The sequence below is a fragment of the Thamnophis elegans genome, chromosome 5 (genome assembly GCF_009769535.1).
Source record: "Thamnophis elegans isolate rThaEle1 chromosome 5, rThaEle1.pri, whole genome shotgun sequence".
NCBI lineage: Eukaryota > Metazoa > Chordata > Lepidosauria > Squamata > Colubridae > Thamnophis > Thamnophis elegans.
Genome location: NC_045545.1, coordinates 3,169,892 through 3,191,655, shown reverse-complemented (window position 1 = coordinate 3,191,655; position 21,764 = coordinate 3,169,892). Strand labels below are relative to the sequence as shown.

Genomic DNA, 21,764 nt, shown 5'->3' with positions numbered 1-21,764 from the left:
CCCTTGTTTACAAGCTGAAGATTATGCCCAATTCTTTGCCTTCCTAGTTCTTGAAAATGTTACCATGGCTTGCTTGCTTGCTTGCTTCCTTCCTTCCTTCCTTCCTTCCTTCCTTCCTCTTAATTCCCTTTCTCATTTTCCATCCTGGTGGCTCAGTGTTTAGAATGCAGTATTGCAGGCTAACTCTGCCAACTGCCAGCAGTTCGATCCTGACCAGCTCAAGGTTGACTCAGCCTTCCATCCTTTCGAGATCAGTAAAATGTGGACCCAGATGGTTGGGGGCTGACTCTGTAAACTGCTTAGAGAGGGCTGTAAAAGCACTGTGAAGCGGTATATAAGTCTATGGCTATTGATAATGGAAACCAGTCAAACTCTCTCTTTTACCCTGGCGACCACACTTCTTACAGCTGTTTTTCCCCCCTTCTTTCCAGGGGAATCCCTACATGTGCAATGAGTGTGATGCAACCATTGATGAACTGGCACATCCACCTGAACTGATGTTTGATGCCGAAGGAAGGCATCCCTACACCTTTTGGCAGTCGACCACATGGAAAGGTTACCCAAAGCCTCTCCAAGTGAACATTACCCTGTTTTGGAACAAAACGGTCGAACTCACAGACAACATAGTCATCACCTTTGAATCTGGCCGCCCAGACCTAATGATCCTGGAGAAGTCCCTCGACTATGGACGGACGTGGCAACCGTACCAATATTATGCTACAGATTGTCTAAATGCTTTTAACATGGAACCAAAAACAGTGAGGGATTTATCTCAGCAGACAGTCCTAGAAATCATTTGCACAGAAGAATATTCCACGGGGTACATGGCCAACAGTAAGATCCTCCACTTTGAGATTAAGGATAGATTTGCATTCTTTGCTGGGCCTCGGCTTCATAATATGGCTTCTCTCTATGGGCAGCTCGACACCACCAAGAACCTCAGAGATTTCTTTACTATCACAGACTTGAGGATAAGACTGCTCAGGCCAGCAACTGGGGAATTATACGTGGATCCACAGCACATGACACGCTACTTTTATGCAATCTCCGATATAAAAGTAGTTGGAAGGTAAGAGAACATAAAGAAGTGGATGTGCGTTTTTCTTCCGATCGTATTAACTTCCTCTTTTGTTTCCTTTTCCCTTCCCTTTCTAAATGGAATTATTGAACTATTGTGGTTTGATATACAACCTTTTGCAGATGATAGATAGATAGATATAGATAGATAGATAGATAGATAGATAGATAGATACATACACACACACACACACACACACACACACTATATTGCCAAAAGTATTCGCTCACAACTGTGTCTGATTATGTGGATGGGTTAGCAAATGATTGCCTACTTTTGGCAATATAGTGTAGATAGAGATAGATAGATAGATAGATAGATAGATAGATAGATAGATAGAGATAGATAGATAGATAGATAGATAGAAGAAAGAAAGAAAGAAAGAAAGAAAAAGAAAGAAAGAAAGAAAGAAAGCAGCAGGGAGAGAGAGATAGGAGAGAGATAGGACACAGATGATAAATGGATGGATGGATGGATGGATGGATGATGGATGGATGATGGATGGATGGATGGATGGGATGGATGGACAGACAGTCAGATAGACAGACTGACAGACAGACTATATTGCCAAATGTATTCACTCATAACTGAGTCTGATTATGTGGATGGGTTAGCAAATACTTTTGGCAAGATAGAATAGATAGATAGATAGATAGATAGATAGATAGATAGATAGATAGATAGATAGATGGATGATAGATAGATAAGCAGGCAGGGAGAGAGATATGGAGAGAGAGAGGAGAGAGAGATAGGACACAGATGATAGATGATGGATGGATGGATGGATGGATTGATTGATAGATATATAGATAGATAGATAGATAGATAGATAGATATATAGATAGATAGACAGACAGATAGACAGATAGACAGACAGACAGACAGACAGACAGACAGACAGACTATTATTGTAAATACATGTCGATTGCCAAGCACCCGGATTTTGATCACGTGACTGCGGAGACGCTGTGACGGTTGTAAACGCGAGTCCTGGCTGTAAGTCACTTTTTCCAGCGCCATTGTAGCTTCGAACAGTTGCTAAATGAGGTTGTAAGTTGAGGACCACTTTTAATTTGTTGATCTCTCAGTCTAATGATACCAAGTGGAACACCAGTTACAATTACTGTACATGAATGAACCTTAGGCCATTGTTTTTTTCTTTCTTAATGTCCATGTTCTCACAACATCAATCTTTTGGGAGACACTTGACCGTCATACATGACAATAATGGCCAAAGTTTTCCTTCCTTCCTTTTTTCCTCTTCTCACTTTCTATATTATATTCTTTTTCCTTTCCTTTCTTCCTTTCTCACAAGTTAAGGTCCCTTTTGTCAGAATTCTCAAATGATTGCCTGCAGTAGGCCTGCAAGAGCCAAGGTGGCGCAGTGGTTAAATGCAGCACTGCAGGCTACTGCTAGATCAGCAGGTCAGCGGTTCAAATCTCACCGGCTCAGGGTTGACTCAGCCTTCCATCCTTCCGAGGTGGGTAAAATGAGGACCCGGATTGTGGGGGCAATATGCTGACTCTCTGTAAACCGCTTAGAGAGGCCTGAAAGGCCTATGAAGCGGTACATAAGTCTACTGCTATTGCTATTGCTATTTGAAGTCATGCCTAGGATTGGATGGAGTGATATTCTTTAAAGCTATCTGGTTGCCTTCCCATGATTTATAAACATCAGACCCGATGTGTAGGTTGGTGATTGAGGTTTGGCTTGGCAAGATCCAGATGCCAAGTGGCTTAGAAGTTTTTCTTTATCAAATTAAAAGTAAAAGAAATAGGTTGGGTATACGAAGCATGCATTAGGGTTAACTCATCCAGTGCCATTTCTTGGCCTAAATTAAAACCAATATTTTGTTTAGAGAGCTGGATATGGAAGATGTTTTAGGGCAGAGGTCAGAGGTGGGTTCCTACCAGTTCGCACCTATTCGGTAGAACTGGTTCGCCAAATCTACCGAACCGGTTACAAGAGGTTCCACCAGTGGACCCGGAAAGCAGGCCACACCTACAGAAGAGGTTCCAAACCTTTTTGAAACCCACCACTGGTCCTTGGATATGATTATTCTACACTATCATGCTCATATTTATAAAACTCAGTGCATCTGTGAAAGGTAAGGTTGACTACTGCGTTTGTGGCGCAATCAGAACATTGCGTGTGTTGAAGTTGTTTTAACGCAAACCAAAGATGCCTTTAAAAAAAGTTTACATCCTATTCTTATGCATGCCAGTGCTGTGTGAGAGGTAATTTAAGGTGGTTCTGACAAGTGTCGTTGGCATCTTCATATCCGTCACATGGGTGGCAAGCCACTCCCATTTGGTCACATGGGCGGCAAGCCACTCCCATCCAGTCACATGGGCAGCAAGCCACTCCCCCAAAGGAGGCCACACCCACAGAGTAGGTTCGAACAATTGTTGAAACCCACCACTGATATGAACTATGGTACTATGTTAACAGGGTTAACTTTTGAGAATTACTACCTAAGCCAGAGGTCAGGGCCATACAGCCTATATATACCAGAGTATAAGTGATCTCACTTTAGTGCTTCCAAAGGACTCTAATAAAAATAAAATGTGGGTTTCCCCACCTATGTTGACATTTGGAAGGATCAAAATGTCATTACTTTTTCATCAAAACCTTGTAAGATTTTGACCATGTCAAAAATTATTTTCATTTTGTACAAGAGACCAACTGCACTACCCATACGGACTGGTAGCGGAAATATTTAGTAGTACAGATAACCAGCAAATATCACCCCCCGGCCAGAGTGGGGAGGGAATAGGGATTTTGCAGTAGCCTTCCCTGGAATGGGTGGGAATGGAGATTTTTGCAGTGTATGTACCTGATTGGAGAAAGCTATTTGTGGTCATAGAAACAATAACGTCCACTTTATCCTGAGGCTGTATTGTGACATGTTTCCCTTGCCAGAAGTAGAAATAATTGCCTTTTTCCCAAAGATTTTCATGATATTTTACCAGTGAAATGGATGACACCTGATGTCAAGGTTTCTGGCACATGGAGCTGTCCATTTCAGCATAAGAAAAATGGAAGATGCCTGGTCTAGATCACAGGTTGGAACCTGATCTAGATCACAGGTTGGAACCATTGGAATAGCAAGATAACTAAAGCACAAGCACACAAAGCAACCCTATTCAAACATCTGTTGTGCAGAACCGCGCATGAAAAGATAGGTTCCTTTTTATATAAGTCATTCGTGGAAAAATGTAATTATGAATCTTTGACAATTAGGCTTCGCTTCCCTGCTGCAGTGCGTTGACCCAGACACATGCGATCATTTGAAAGCAAATTTGCTGTTTTATTAATCTAGTAAGCTCGTTACTTTCCTCATCACTGTTTTTTTTCTCCTTCTAATGAACCAAATGATTCATACTTTAAGATTGCAGTAATTGCTGCAGCATCTGGAATTTTATGATACCAGTGGAAAATAAAAACTAAATGTAGTGATTTTTAAAGTTAAGCCCCTGTAGGGATTACCATAGTTCCCTGAGATCTCCTATATTTAGGAGCAATCTATATTTGTCTGTAAAAGTAGCTAGCTGGCTAATTTTTAGCTAAGAGGCTGATTATATCTTCAGTATTGTCAATCCTTGTCCTGCTGCATTTAAAGTGGAAATGACTGTCACAAAATTCAGTAACCATAAAATTATATGCATAGTAGTCATGCTATGAATTATATATATATAAGGTTAATTCATAACTTAACTAGACAAGGCATCGGTTTGATCTTATCTATGGTAGGTACTGTATATACTCGAGTATAAGCCTAGTTTTTCAGCCCACTTTTTGGGCTGAAAAAAGCCGCCTCGGCTTATACTCGAGTCAGTGAAAAATTTGCCCAAAATGGAGGAGAAAAAGGGGCGGGGCCATGCCGCTGGGTGACGCTCGTGAATGGCCCGGTGCCCCTGTGAGTTTCCCCTCCCTCTGTGTCAGTTTGCCGCGCAGCGCGCACCGCACCATCCCCCCTCCTCACGTTCTAATGTAATGCAGGGCTGTCTTACGATTCCCTTCCTCCCCCTCCTGCCACTCTGCAACGATGTCCCACCTCCTCCTTGTTATGGCAAGCAGCCACATAGCGATGTCCCACCTCCTCTGGTACAGTGATCCAATGATAGGAATCACTGTGCCGTGTGTCATAGGAGGCGGGACATCGCTCCCGCGGCTGCACGGGACATCATCATCAGCGGGACATCAGCATCATGAGGTGAGTGAAGTATTTCATTGAATACACCGCTAGTTTACTGTTTTTCTTTGAAATAAATATTCAAAACATTATTGGTATCTATTTTTATTTTTGAAATTTACCGGTAGCTGCTGCATTTCCCACCCTAGGCTTATACTCGAGTCAATAACTTTTCCAGTTTTTTTGTGGTAAAATTAGGTGCCTCGGCTTATATTCGGGTCGGCCTATACTCGAGTATATACAGTATGTGTTAGGTCATGCATTTTTGTCGGCATTCTTGTCTCAAAAACCATGCATGCAAGAATCCAGTCGACAATTTTGCCACAGACTTCCTTGCAAAACTTCTTTTATCTACAAAGAGTAGATTGTTTGTCAATCATTTGTAAACTTGAGGAAATCTTGAAGCATTTTTGATTGCTGAATATGTACAAGGAAAGAATTTTTTGCTGAGCATATTCATATCCAAAAAATGTAGTCAGCAGTCACTGCGACTTCCATAGGTGATTGGAGCCCAGTCTTAATGTATGATCATAGTCTTATGGATCACATCTAAACACTGATGCTTCCTTGACAGATGAAACCACTATTGTATAAGCAGCCTAGTTCCAAAGTTTAATGGTATCTATATCTATTACCAGGGGTGAAATTCAGCATGTTCCGACAAGTTCTCGAGAACCGGTAGGGGAAATATTTAGTAGTACAGATAACCAGCAAATATCCGTGATCCGTCAAAACCGCGGTAGACTAAAGTGCACCCGATTAAAGCGCGTACGTGACGTCATCAGCAGCGCGACGAAAAAAATTAAAAATAAATTAAAAAAAATAAAAATAAATTAAAGCAAGCCGATTCACATAAATGTAAGGGTTAGGGTTAGGGTTAGGGTTAGGTTAAGGGTTAGGGTTAGGTTTAGGGTTACGTTAAGCGTTAGGGTTAGGTTTAGGGTTAGGTTAAGGGTTAGCGTTAGGTTTAGCGTTAGGTTAAGGGTTAGGGTTAGGGTTAGGGTTAGGGTTAGGTTTGGGGGGTTAGGGTAAGGTTTTCGCTTTAATTTTAAATTTACCGCTCACAGAGCGATGTTTTCGTCGCGTTGTGATGATGTCACGTACGCGCTTTCGTCGAGCGCGCTTTATTCTACCGCGGTTTTGTGGTGGAACCCAAATATCACCCCCGGCCAGAGTGGGGAGGGAATAGGGATTTTGCAGTAGCCTTCCCTGGAATGGGGTGGGAATGGAGATTTTTGCAGTGTATGTCCCTGATTGGAAAATGCTATTTGTGGTCATAGAAACAATAACGTCCACTTTATCCTGAGGCTGTATTGTGACATGTTTCCCTTGCCAGAAGTAGAAATAATTGCCTTTTCCCCAAAGATTTTCATGATATTTTACCAGTGAAAGGGATGACACCTGATGTCAAGGTTTCTGGCACCTGGAGCTGTCCATTTCAGCATAAGAAAAATGGAAGATTTTCTTCTCCTCGTGCTAAGAGAGAAAAAGCTATTTAACGTGTAGATGTTAATAGTACATTTGCATATGTTCTGTTCAGGGTTTTTTTTTTTTAATCACATAGCATATCAAGCATACAGCAGGAACGTATTCTGATTTGAACCTATCAACACAGGCACTCAGCGCAAATGTGTTTTTAATGAGAAGAAATAATTCAGACTGGGGAAAAAATAGCTGCGGTCCTAGTTAACATTCTCCCTGCCCTTTTTCTGGCATGTATTAACAGTTATTAATTTGAAATGTCAAAACAGTAAAGTTCTCTTGGGTTCATAACTGTTCTTTAAATGCGTAACTATTGTTTGACTAATAGTTATTTTGGTACCCTATTTATACCTGTTGCATCAATAACCTATATCATATTTTATCATTCTCTGCCTGTCAAAGGCAAGCAACTTATGTATATTTTAAAGCAATATTTTGATGGAAAACTCTTACCATCCAAAAGTATTTTAGGTTTGGGAAAAGCGACTTAAATCTATAGCAGAGCTCAGTGGTATTTCCCTAGTCCAGTGATTCTCAAATTTTTCTTCACCCCCCCCCTTAAATACGTTTTGTGGCCATGGACCCTGACCATGGACCACCAAGATTTAATTCAAGTTTAAATCATAGTATTTTTCAAGCCTTCATGGACACACACACACACCTGTAATGACATCATGGCCCCTTAGGAGTCCATGAACCAAAAGTAGAGAACCATTGCCCCAGTGGTGGGATTCAAATAATTTAACAACCGGTCCTCTGCCCTAATGACCAGCTGGGTAGGCGTGGCTTGGTGGTCTGTGACTGGTTGGGTGTGGCCAACTCAATGTCACTCAGGTTGATGGGCACTTCACCTCAGTTGTTACAATGGTAATAAGGGTTAACCGGAGAGGCAGTTTCTGTAAGCAGGGCAATAAAGATTAGTCTAGAAACACACCAGAATGTTTCCTTCCTGCCTTCCTTACAGGATTAGCCCTGTAAAGTGGGGAAAAACACAAAAGGAGATTTCTTCCAACAACCGGTTCTCCCAACTGCTTAGAAAGTTACCAATCGGTTCTCCCAAATAGGTGCGAACTGCCTGAATCCCACCACTGCACTGCCCCCTAGTTCATTTATTTAGGTTAAAGCATTTGGTGTGACACAATCAATGCTCCATACAAGAGCAGAAATCCGTAAGACAAAATTAAATGGCAGAGGAAGCTTAATTACCCCAAACCCCAAAACCTTCAAAATGCAAGGGATTCAGCTTTTCATTTGAATTCTGAAGTGACCATTTTCTGATAAAAGTTAACAGAGAAAAGGGGAAGCAAGGAAGAAGAGAGGGAGGGAGGGAGAATTGCAGCATTTAAAAAACAATCAGCTCTCCAAAATAGAATTTACCAAAACTACCACCGCAATCAACAACAAAAATGTTGCTCCACTTGCTCTAAAAATTAGAGGGGATAGCAGAGAGCTTTTATCCGATGCCTGTTACACCACATGCACTATAAAGGATTAGATACATCGTTATCTGCCAGGTAATCCTATGCTAGCAGATTATATTTGTGATTTCCTTTTTGTTGTTGTTGTTGTTGGTCATCTTCTTACAAGTAGCAGGTACTGATAAAGCACCTCTTGTTATGCCCCCTCCTTCATTTCAACTCCTGTATCCTGTCTTTCATTGATAAAATCTTAAGCAGGCTTTCAGTCCTGGATACTGTCCTTGTTATCTATATGATGGTGTGACATCTGGAAGAATGTTTAGCTTTTGCTTATATTGTTTGCTTATATTGTTGTTTGTAGAGCCGAGGTGGCGTAGTGGTTAGGGTGCAGTACTGCAGGCCACTTCAGCTGACTGACTAACAACTGTGGCAAGAGAGGTCGTAAAATGAAGCAAACCTCACTTAACAAATGTCGTAAGCCGATACAGTCTAATGCCGTATAGCATTAGAACGGCTAAATGAGAAACCAATTAGAAGAGACTTGCACCATTAGTAGAAAGGAAAAGGAGCCGATCTTAAACTGAGCCATGGTGGCACAGTGGTTAGAATGCAGTACTGCGGGCTACTTCTGCTGACTGCTGGCTTCCTGCAGTTCAGCAGTTCGAGTCTCACCGGCTCAAGGTTGACTCAGCTTTCCATCCTTCCGAGGTCGGTGAAATGAGGACCAAGATTGTTGGGGGCAATGTGCTGACTCTGTAAACCGCTTAGAGAGGACTATAAAAGCACTGTGAAGTGCTACAGAGCCAAGGTGGCGCAGTGGGTAGAGTGCAGCACTGCAGGCTACTTCAGCTGACTGCTACCTGCAGTTCAGCGGTTCTAATCTCACCGGCTCAAGGTTGACTCAGCCTTCCATCCTTCCAAGGTGGGTGAAATGAGGACCCAGACTGTGGGGGCGATATGCTGACTCTGTAAACCGCTTAGAGAGGGCTGAAAGCCCTATGAAGCGATATACAACTCTAACTGCTATTGCTATTGCTATTGCTACATAAGTGTAAGTGCTATTGCTAAGCAACAGTTTAATGTTACCTCTAACCTGATCACTAAGTATGTCATAGGAATATCTGGGTCAATATGTAGCTCTTTTCATGTAAAAACCTTTTGCGCATTCTTTATAAATGTTTTCCATCCAAGCATTTTAAGTAAACTCTTAAACTGATGCAGCATATCCAAGGACTGCAAAATACAGATAATGGAATGTTTATCTGCATTGCTAAGCTTTATTTTTTTTTTATTTTTTTTTAAAGTTCCTATTTGTGATTTATAATGAAAAGAACCCTTCCCTTGCCTCCATTCCTATTCTCACCCAGCCAGATTTTATTTATACATTAGTGGACCTTTTTAGCCATTACGACCATCTTACTCCAGAAGTTAATTAACACAAGTGCTATAATTTAATACAGTTAATGCTACTTGATGCCCTTTAATGTACCTTCCATTAGTGATATTATTGTAGTGGTACCCTGTAAATTAAAACAAGATCAAGATGAAGAGAGGCTCCCTTTAATTAAGGGACTGGCACTCTTGTCTGTTATTCACTTGAGGAAACAGTCCTGATTTAGTGAAGCAGGGCTGTTCATAAGTCGGAATTAGTTGATGAGGATTATTAGGTTCCTCAAATAAAGGTAGCACAATGAAGTTGCTGAAACTGCTAACCTCCACCTTTCCTCTTTTTTTATTATCTTAATAAGCATGCAACAAAAGCAATGAAACTCGAATAAACAACAATGGAAGAGATGAGGCGTTTATCATCAGAATGCAGCCGAAATGCAATGTAAATTAGACAAATATGGGGGGGGGGAAACAGTTAATTGACAAAAGTAAATTGCATATTAAATGAACAATGACTCTTATTTTCATTGCATTGAAAAGGATTTTCTTTAGCTAGTAAGTTCTATGGGATAACTTTCATATACTTTCCCCTTACTTCTGTGTCAAAGGCCACAGAAAGCAAACAGCATAATTAACAATTATTTTGTTCCTGCTTTGCTTGATTAGTATTGGAGTTTTACACTTGAGCATTCACTGACATTAACTACCTATTAATGTATATTAATAACTATATTTAATTCAACTGGCATTCTTTTTTTTGGATATAAGATAAAATTTGGGATCTAGCAATTTGTGGTTTTTGTTTAGGATTTCACTTTGATGGCATAACTATCCGTGTTATTGTTATTTGATTGTTGATCTGAAAACCTCTATATCAAGTTCGGTCATAGTTAATACAGTACACTTAAATATGGTTATTGCTAACTATTTGGTTTGACTTGAATCTCTTTAAGATCTTGAATCATAAAATATCTGCTTGTGTTCTCAAGCTGTCCCTGCATACATACCAAGAGACAACAGAGAACAATCTGCAAGGTTCCAAGTGAAAAAGTACAAAATCCTGGAAAATTGGCCTGATTTTCTTGAGCAATGCATGCATTGCAAAATGCTACATTACAGTCTGTATGTAATTTAGTAATCTGTTGTGGCCCAGCAGGTGCCGTTGGAGCTGCCACCAGACTCCGACAGTGAGGGGCCCTCTGAGTCAGCTCTAGAGGATGTGGAGGACCCTGGACAGGGTTCCGACTCCGAGCAGGGCGCAGAGAGGCTGGTTGGCCACCAGGAGGCGCCTGAGCCTTGGACCAGTGGGGAGGAGACAAGGGAGAGTGAGCCGGATGCCAACAGTGAGTTGTTCCTGGATGCACGCCATCGAAGAGCTACTAGGCTCAGGAACAATTACGCAATTACAGGAGGTGATTGCACTCAGCTGGTGGTCATTAGGCTCCTCTCCAGACTATAAAAAGCTACTTGTGCACACCGCCCTCTTTGTAGAAGTCAACGCAGGATTGAATGTCGGAGGACATTACTGTGAACTTGGCAGGCTGGATTGCTGCCAAGCCTTATCTGTGTTTATTGCTGCCTGAGTTTGTCTGAGTTGCTGCCAAGGTCCTTATCTGTTTGTTCTGCTTGGCTTTCAGCCACTGAGGTTTTGGTGTCTTGCTGTTAAAGTACATTCCAGTTAAGCTTGTCTCGACATTCGTTACTGGATGGAGGAGGGGTCAGAACAGTATCATATTTTAAAATTTTGTATGGAATGGAGATTTTGCAGTATCCTCCCCCTGCCATGCCCACCAAGCCACACCCACAGAACCGGTAGCAAAACTTTTTGAATTTCACCACTGGGTCAGGGTCTTGTGATATTTCTTGTGATGTTACCAAGCCTGGTAACAAAATGTTCGGAAACCAACCCACAACCTCCATCCTCAATTAATCTAGTTTCCAAATCAGACCTAGGCCTAAGGGCATTTTCGCATGGGGGTGTTAAAGAAAAGTCTAACTGGCATCTATAACTATGTATAACCCTAACCCTATCATTTTTTTTTACACACAACAATAGATTGTAACACAAGATCCACAATGGCAAAACAGCTACATCATAAGTAGCTACACTCATAAGAAATTAATGGAAAGTGATGATCAGATCATCTTACAACATCTGGCTAGCTCCTGAATTTTTTCCCCTCTAAATAATTTTGGAGATCAAAATGGATGCATTTGGTGGTATTCCAACTGCATATGGGAAGCTTGACGGTGCCAGGTTTTCCAATGTTTATGATTTTAACATTTTTAAATAAGATTTTTACCTTATTTTATTATTGATGTTTTTAAATTCTTGATTGGGAGCCACCTGGAGTTTGGTATAAGATGGGAGACTATATAAATATTTAAATAAATAAACCACAGCACCTGTGAGTATAATTCTGTTGACCATCTCCCTACATTATATGCACTATATGGATTTTAAAATATTAACACTGAATATTACTCTGAAAAGGTTTACTATAACTAAGGAATTTTGCATATAAATAAATATGTGCTATTGCTGAATGTTTACCAGTGGTGGGTTTCAAAAAAAAAATTGGAACCTACTTCGTGGGTGTGGCCTCCTTTGTAGGAATGGCTTGCTGGCCATGTGATCTGGTGGGAGTGGCTTGCCGGCCATGTTTTTCTTTCTCTCTCTTTCTTTCTCTCTCTCTCCTTTTTGTCTCTCTGTCCGTTTTTTCTTTTTTTCTTTCATTTCCTCTCACTCTTTTCTTTCTTTTTTCTTTTTTTCTTCTCTTCCTTTCGTTCTCTTCTCTTTCTCTCTCTCTGTGAGTCTGTATGTTTGTGTGTGTGTGGTGTGTGTGTGTGGTGTGTGGCTCTTTGCCTCTCCCTCCTCTGTGTATGTGATTCTCTCTCTGTGTCTGTCTCTCTCTGTGTGTGTATCTCTTTCCGCCCCCTCTGTGTCTGTCTCTCATTCCCTCTATCCAGTGGTGGGTTTCAAAAAAATTTTGGAACCTCTTCTGTAGGTGTGGCCTGCTTTCTGGGTCCACTGGTGGAACCTCTTCTAACCGGTTCGGTAGATTTGACGAACCTGTTCTACCGAATAGGTGCGAACTGGTAGGAACCCACCTCTGATGTTTACGCGTGGTTCATGGATGTATTTACACATCTTTGCAGGCGGGTGAAAGATAAAAATGCATTGAAAAATAGGTTAGTCTCACGCTTGCCTAAGTCTTCTTGTAACTGAAAAGCATATGAATTTAATACATTTTCTACTCCATTAAAATAAAAAGTCAACAACAGCTATTTTCTATCACTGAATAAGAACAGTTAGAAAGGAATGCCGAAAAAATGCAGCAGTATTTCTCTTTTCTGTGAATTTACTTGGAAGAAGTCAGATATTTCAAATATGAAATGATAAAACTTCCATTGCTGTAATGTCTCCTTCCTCCTTAGAGTTCAGAAGGCAGCCAAGCTAAAATCCAGGGACCGTTTTCCCAATTCTTCAATGCCGCTTTAGTCTAAAACCTAAAATATCTTCAATCCCTTTGCAATATCTAACGTTAAGCCTTTCGTTTTATTTTTATACTCTTCTCTCAGCTGGAATCTCCGGTATTTGAACCCCAGGGTTTTCCAGCTGTGTCCCTGCAATAACAGCGGCTCAGGTTTTTGTCCCTCACATTATCGTTTTGAAATTTAATCTACCTCAAGGCTTGAATATGTTATCCTTGAGGGATGGAGAGTTCACCATGCTTTTCCCTTCAGTCAGCAGGCCTACAATTCTACCATAATTCTAAAAGCTCACCACTGAGATTTTCAGAAGCGATTTCTTTCTTTTTGTGTCCATGTGAAAGTTAGGATGTTGTCTGTCAAAAAACATAAATATAGTTAAAGAATATTCTACCTATCTATCTAATGTTATGGCAGGTGACTTGAGGGCATTCCCTCCACTTTATTAACCTTGTAGCTTTTTAACTAAGGTGACCAAACGTCCCGCTTTTGGCAGGACAGTCCCGATTTTTAACAATTTGTCCCGTGGCGTTTTTAAAAAGTCCTGATTTTTTTAAAGTTTTAATTAAGAACACACACACACACAGACATCCCGATCAATGGTGTCCCGCTTTACCAATGTTAAAATCTGGTCACCTTATTTTTAACTTGGATTTTATTAAAAAAAATATTTGTAAATTTTAACCTTTTTTTGAAACTCTGGGTTATTTTTTAATTGAGTAGCATTTAGTTTTTCAGAGAAGATTAAAATACAAAAAATACAAAAAATACCAAAATATTTAAAAACTCATGTTTTTTAATTGTGCTTTAGTCATGTTTTAATAGTGTAATGATGTTGTTTGTGAACCACCAAGAGACACTTAGTGAAATGGGTGTTGTAGAAATTTGAGAAATAAACAGAAAACAAACAAATGAATCCATTTCATGTATTTTCCAGTATTTACAAAGTGTTCCATGTTAGGATTAAGTAGGTTTTGCTAATTAGATTCAAAAGAGTCGGCCAGATTGATCTTTTGTCCTTCTTCATAAATTGGAACTATGATAGCTGTGTCCCAGTCTCCTGGATATGAGTGGCATTATTTTCTATTGTTTTTTTAAAATCATATAAGAATTTTGAAATTATATGAACAACAAGAAAAAGAAGTGAAAAGGAGAATAAACTCAAGAAGGAAGATAAGCCGTGGCAGCAATCCAGCCTGCCAAGCTCACAATAATGTTCTCCTGTCCAGGGTCCTCCACCTCCTCCAGAGCCGACTCATAGGGCCCCTCGCTGTTGGACTCTCGTGGCAGTTCCAACAGCTCCTGCTGGGCCACAACAGGTCATAGCAATAGCAATAGCAATAGCAGTTAGACTTATATACCGCTTCATAGGGCTTTCAGCCCTCTCTAAGCGGTTTACAGAGTCAGCATATCGCCCCCACAGTCTGGGTCCTCATTTCACCCACCTCGGAAGGATGGAAGGCTGAGTCAACCTTGAGCCGGTGAGATTTGAACTGCTGAACTGCAGATAACAGTCAGCTGAAGTGGCCTGCAGTACTGCACCCTAACCACTGCGCCACCTCGGCTCCAGGTCATGATGGACTGGACATGACTTCGTAACTAACAGCAACAACAATGGTCTATCATAACTCCACAGAAGATGCAGGGAGAAGCAGTGAGTTTTTATTAAGCAGAAATACCTGAACTTCCTCTCTTCTGCCTGTTTGAACACACAATTGATTGGTAAATGATTCACAACCCTTAGTTATATCCTGTCTATTCCAGATCAGGGTACAGCTTCCATCAATAAGGCTATATTCTCAGCTAGTTAGGGTAGTATTTGCAACTCTGAAGTTCCCTGTTAGTATGCCCATGGGTAAACATGCTGATAATATTAAAAGCAATTCAGATTACTCTTTACACACAACATTGTTTTATTTTAAGGTAGATCCTAGACTTCATTTTAGCAACCCATCTATTTCACGCTGTTTTGTGAAAATCAGATAATCACACAATTCAAAACATTATGCAGTAACACCCCCTAACTAGCCTAATCTTCTCCAATTCCTTTGGGATTCTGCCAGCATTTAGAATGATTGCCTCTAACAATTCTTCCAACTGAATTGCAAACTTCATGGGGGAGGCACATTACATGTTTGAAATATGATGTCGTAAATTAATTGACAAGTTTTCATGTGATGGTAGATTTTTTTTTTAAAAAAAAAGTTGGTCTACGATATAAAGAAAAGAACATTAACACTTCAGGCTTTCCAAAGAAAATATTGTGAATATAATGAACAAAATTGGTTGGCTTGCCTCTGTCCTAACTTGATTTCCCAGTTTTCTTATAACAGCTAGATAACAGCTTGGATTATAAATCCTCTCTAAATGGGATGAACTAATTATCTCTTTATTTTCTGCTGAAACTCTTCCATTCTTCTAATTTTCTATAAAACTGGAGCTTTCATCCTCAGAGGCGGATGTTACTGTCCTCCTGTCCCTTAGAAATTCTTCATATCAATCATCTCCACTTCAAAGGAGAATCTAGTTGCCTAATAGCCTGCTCATTTTCCCGGTTACACATTTTGCCTCTTTGTTATAGTTGTTGGGTTTCTTTTAAATGGATTTTGTTTATCTGAAAAATTTAATGTGTAGATAATTTAAGGGCAGCTCAATGTATTCCTAAAAGGCAACATAACCTTACTACCAAACATACCTCGGTGTTTAATCCTCTGTACTTTATCTTCTCTGCATTTCTTCCTTCTCACTGTAATAGCTCAAGATTCTCTTTGAGCCTACAGAACAAAGCTTGATCATAAACCTGTCCTATTTTATCCCCTAAGTCCCCAAGTGCCGTGGCAGCCAATTACATTAGAAGGATTAATTTTAAAAAACAAAGCAAAGATCATTTGTAAATAAATTAAAAAAACAAGTCTGGCTTGAAAAATCATTAGCAGGCTTTGGACCAACTTTCATACTATCAGATTGAGAGGAGGCCAATTTGGAACAAAAATACATTACAGCTAGCCCTCATTTAGCAACTGCCTCGGACAGTGACCATTTTGGCTATGACATTAGTGAAAATGGAAGTCTATAACATGGACCTCCATTTACGAGCTGGGCAGGTCTGAAAAGCAAAGGAAAGCTAAAGTAACGTCGTAAGCATGATTACAGTTCCACTTGGTGACCACTCTGCTTAACAACTGACTGCAGGTTTCGGTCGTGGTCCCTAAACAAGGAGTTTCAGAAGGAAGCATTGTAATGCATCTTACAAATGCAGGATGTAAAAGTATGCAACTCATCTCTACCCTCAATACTGTTTTGGCTCTTTTTATACACTTTCCCCTCTACTCTGGAAGTCCTTTCAACCAAATCAAGCTAGTTGCACGGTTTGTTGGAGGATAAATTGGGATAATCGTTGTTTTTTTTAATCGCCTCCTGTGTCTTGTAGGAAGGAGAGATATCAACTCTGGTAATATGGGGGTAGATACAATACAAGCATGTCATTATTTGTATCCTAAAAAAAAGAAGTGAAAACCAGTTTAAAGCCAGGACAAAGTACAGGCATCCGTTAAAGATGGTCATTGAATGCGTAATGAACCATGCGTAACATCAGAGGTGGGTTCCTACCAGTTCGCACCAGTTCGGTAGAACCGGTTCGTCAAATCTACCAAACCGGTTAGAAGAGGTTCCACCAGAAAGCAGGCCACACCTACCGAAGAGGTTCCAAAAATTTTTGAAACCCACCACACACACACACACACACACACAGACTCACACGAGAGAAGAAGAAAGAGAAAGGAATGAAGAAAAAATAAAAAAAAGAAAAAAAGAAAGAAAAAGTGAGAGAGAGATGAAAGAAAAAAAGGAAAAGACAGAAAGACAAAAGGAAGAGAGTGAGAGACAGAGAGAGAGAGAGATAGAGGAAGATAAAAGAAGACAAAAGAAATAAAAAAGAAAGAAAGAAAGAAAACGAAAGAAAAAAGAAACACATGCCGGCAAGCCACCTACCAGGTCACTGGCCGGCAAGCCACTCCCACAAAGGAGGCCACACCCCAGAGTAGGTTTGAACAAATTTTGAAACCCCCACCTAGGCAATCTATTAAAAAAATGATGCAGTCAAAGCATTCTTGTAGACTGTGGGTTGTCTGTTTTAACTGCATGGCTTTACGCTTGATAACAGCCAAATCCCTCTTAATAAATATCGCTTTATTTATGAATATCAGAAGAGCTACAAGAAAGGATACCTTTTTTTTTTTGTATCAGAAAGCTCTGATTTTGCTTCTGAAGGACCTGACTATTTTAACAGTTTATAATTCAGGATAGGCAATTTGTTCCGGCTAATTTGAGTCTGGTCATTTGGGCAGCCAGAAAACTAAATAGGTGCATTGAACAATCGACCCACATTTGTTCACCTGAGGCACAAATGATCGATTCAAATTATCCTACTTCAGTTTCTCTGGGCAATCTAGGTTAGGGACCAGATCATCATTTGATGATTCATTTGTTTCTTGTTTTGTCTGGCTGGGTATCCTAAAGAGTCTTCTCCAACACCATTTCAAAAGCGTTAATACTATTTCTACCCTGCTGCTTCACTTCCACAGAACGTCACGAGAATACAATTGCTTGTACCAGTTTGATCTTTGTAGAAATAGAAACATTGCTGTACCTGATACTTTTTCCAAGACTTTGGTGAGCCTTACCATGTGCCAGTCTTCTGCTTATATATTGTTTCTTTTGTATCATCTCTTAAATTAAGAAAAGCAGAAATAAAAGTAAGGTAAAAAACACAATAATAAAACGAAACCAATCAGATTGAAACTCTACATGGGGCTGCCCTGAGAGTGTTCGGAGACTACAGTGGTCCGAATGCAGCCGCGCGAGCGATATCGGGTGTACCTAGATACACCCATGTTACACCCATCCTCCGCGAGCTGCACTGGCTCCCTATTGGTCTCTGAATGCGCTTCAAGTGCTAGTCTTACTTTTAAAGACCCACATGGCTTAGGACCTGGCTATCTGAGAGACCGCCTCCTGCCACATACCTCCCCAACGACTAATAAGATCTCACAGGTTGGGCCTCCTCCGGGTGCCATCGCCGGACAATGGCGGCGGCGGCCCCCAGGGAAGAGCCTTCTCTGTTAGCTGCTCTGGCCTGTGAACGATCTCCCCGCAGAGATCCGGACCCTTTCCACTCTCTGCGCCTTCCGAAAAGCCCACCCCTGCTGTTCCGGCAGGCCTGGGGCTGTTGAACCAATGTCCAGCCCATCTAGACAGAATGGATGGTGTTTGTTTTAAAAACTGTATCTTCTTATCCTAATTTTTAACTTTTTATCTTGTCTCTGTAAGCCGCCCGAGTCCTATGGGATTGGGCGCATACAATTTATTAAATTTCAATTTCAAACACTCTCAGCAATAAAAATAATATATATACATAGTAGATATATTCCAGTGGTTATACATCTTTGGTTCTAGCACTCAAAACCACAATGGCACCAGGCAACGTGCTGTAGAGAATAATAATTAATCAGGTAATCCTCGACTTAGGGCCACATTTGCTAAGTGGAATATTTGCTAAGTCATTTTTGCCCCTTCTACAATCTTTCTTGCCTACAGTTGCTAAGCGATCACTGCAGTTGTTAATTTAACATGGTTGTTAAGTGAAACCGGCTCCCCGATTGACTTTGCTTCTCAGAAAGTCACAAAAGGGACATGTGACCCAAGCATCCCCTTCAGGTATCATAATATTTCAGTTTTTAAAGCCCTTCATGGTTTAGGACCTGGCTACCTGAGAGACCGCCTCCTGCCACTTACCTCCCAACGACCAACAAGATCGCACAGGTTGGGCCTCCTCCGGGTACACCGTCAGCTGACAATGCCATGGCGACTCCCCAGTGGAGGCCTTCTCTGTTCCTCCCTCGCCCGTGCGCTGTGGAACGATCTACCCGTAGAGATCCCGGACCCTGTCCACTCTCCCGGCCTTCATAAGCCTTCAAGACTGGCTGTTCCGGCAGGCCTGGGACTGTTGTTGATATCCACCCCGTTTCGATGGAATGGGTGATGTGAATTGTTAATACTGTATTTTTATTTTTTTCTCTCTATTTTTTAAAATTAACGTTTCTTGTCTGTTGTGAGCCACCCAGAGTCCCTGTGGGAGTGGTCGGCATACAATTCTAATAAACTTAAACTTGAACAGTTTCAAACATCTGAATTTGATCATGTGATCATGTGCGTGAAAGCGTGAAAAACAGCACTATCATTTTCAGGTCCATTGTAACTGAATGGTTCAAAAGTGAACTGTTTGTATCAGGATTATCTGTATTATTATTATTAATATTGAGGAAAAGTCTTAAACTTCATGAGGAGGAGTCACGAAGGAGAAAGGATTATTCGAAGCCAGAATCAAAGCAAGTAGAATGGTAAGTTTCCACATCTGGAACTGAAATCATCAATCATTACCAGTTTTAAAGTAATGATAAAATAGTACTGTTCCAATTGGCACCATTTTGGTACCTATTAAATTTGAGAAGCAAATCAGTCTTTTAAGGCAAAGCATTTCCACTGAAAAGATGAGAACGCAGTGATACTCTAATCTACTATGTTATTTATTCTTATATTTTTGCTTAAGAACCAAATGGTATCCCCTAACTTAAAAAAATATATGAAATTGAGTAGTATTATATGATTCTCTCCATCATGAGGAAATTAAATGTCATGATTAAATAGGAGAAAATGGAAGAATTTTTTAAATGATTAATAGATCTGGTTCTAGGAAAATTTGATTAGATTAAAATTTGATTAATGTAATACTTAAAGAGCCTTTTTAACAATTATAGCCCTTGTGGTCTCTTTTCCCTCTACTAGCAAAAACACATTTATAATTTATCAAACAACTTTTGTTAGAAGTGTCAAGTTCACCCTTCATAAGATTCAAATTGAACTTTACTTAAATTATCTCACTTATTACAAAAACGTTCATCGTCCGAACAACACATTATTGGAATATTTCAGAAGTCATACAGAACAGGACCAGAAAAAAGGACTGCTCACTTTACCAAGATGCATCCAATATAAAAGAATTTCGAATTACTTTTTAAGATAAGATGAAGTATTGTGAAACTACCAAGAAATAAGCACTAATAATAATGGGATTTTAGGGGAAGAGAAAATTGTGAAGAGATAAATATAGAAAGTGTGTGTGTGTGTGTTGTGTGTGTGTGTAAGGGAGTGGGGAATCGCATTAGAAAGCCACAAATATAAAAGCCAACTATGTGATATTATTTCACCTGTGCGAGGTTAGTCTTTCTCCATTGTAAAAGAAAAAAAGCTCAGTTATCTTCTGTGTTATTTGGTCAAACAGCTTATTATTAGCTGCATGAGATCAACAAGAGGAAAAAAGGAACATTTTCCCCCTCCCTCTCACCATCATAGCTTAAAATGATTGTTGCCGTTTGTGGACCTCTTGATTATTCTCTGTGACTTTGAAAAAGAACATTGTGGAACATCCTTTTTTTAGGCTTTTATGCAATAAAAATTGAGGGGAGGGCGGGGGGGGGGAGATCATCCAGCAGCCAAAACTTTACAATACTTGTTTCCAGCGTGTCTCCGTGAGCAAATAGCAGCAGGAGCCAATGTTCTTTTTCGAAATAGAGAAGATCCTAAATAAGAATACAATGAATATTTGATTCAATGAAAGGAAATCCCTAAGTCCCAGTTCTTCCTGTTGCCGTTACCATACTTAGTACACCATCAGGCGATGCTTCAACAGGGGACCAAGAAGAAGTCTTTCAAATGCGTTTTATGATCTCTTTATCATTTCATTGTTTTACGGTGGTGGTTCTCCATTTTCCATAGCTGGCTGTTTCAGTGCTATGAGGGGCAGGGAGAGGTCAGGCCATACCTCCTCCTTTGTATCATCTACATGAAATTATTGGGCAAGGACACTCAATGGCCACAAATGGTATCTTCAGTGTGCTGAAGCTACCCAGTTATACATCTCCACCCCAGGACAGCCAAGTGATGTGACAGTGCTGACTGAGTGCCTGGAGGATAATGATGGTCTGGATGGGGAGGAACCAACTTCAACTCAACCCTGGAAGAATGGAGTGACTTTGCAGTTTGGGTCCTCCACAGTCTGATATGTCACATTCGACTCTGGATGCGGTTGTACTTCTCTAACTGAGTGGTGCACAATGTGGGATTCAGAGGTGATATTCAGCAGGTTCTGATCAGTTCTGGAAAACTGGTCGTGGAAATTTTGAGTAGTTTGGAGAACTGGTAAATACCATCTCTGATTGGCTCCACTCCAGTGGTGGGTTTCAAAAATTGTTCGAACCTATTTTGTGGGTGTGGCCTCCTTTGTGGGAGTGGCTTGCCGCCCATGTGACCGGATGGGAGTGGCTTGCCGCCCATGTGACCGGATATGAAGATGCCGACGACACTTGTCAGAGCCACCTTAAATTACCTCACACACAGCACTGGCATGCATAAGAATAGGATGCAAACTTGTTTTTTAAAAGGCATCTTTGGTTTGCGTTAAAACAACTTCAACACACGCAATGTTCTGATTGCACCACAAACACAGTAGTCATCCTTACCTTTCACAGAGGCACTGAGTTTTATAAATAGGAGCATGATAGTGTAGAATAATCATATCCAAGGACCAGTGGTGGGTTTCAAAAAAATTTGGAGCCTCTTCTGTAGGTGTGGCCTGCTTTCCGGGTCCACTGG

The 21,764-nt window shown here is 40.5% G+C and overlaps 1 protein-coding gene across 1 annotated transcript in view; it reads left to right on the top strand.

Moving 5' to 3' along the window:
* The window catches only part of NTNG1 (netrin G1), a 329,237-nt gene that overhangs the window by 97,337 nt on the left and 210,136 nt on the right, over positions 1-21,764 (top strand). The window contains exon 2 of the mRNA XM_032218780.1: positions 432-1,069. Coding sequence (XP_032074671.1) covers positions 432-1,069 — 638 coding nt within the window. The remainder of the gene's footprint in view (positions 1-431; positions 1,070-21,764) is intronic.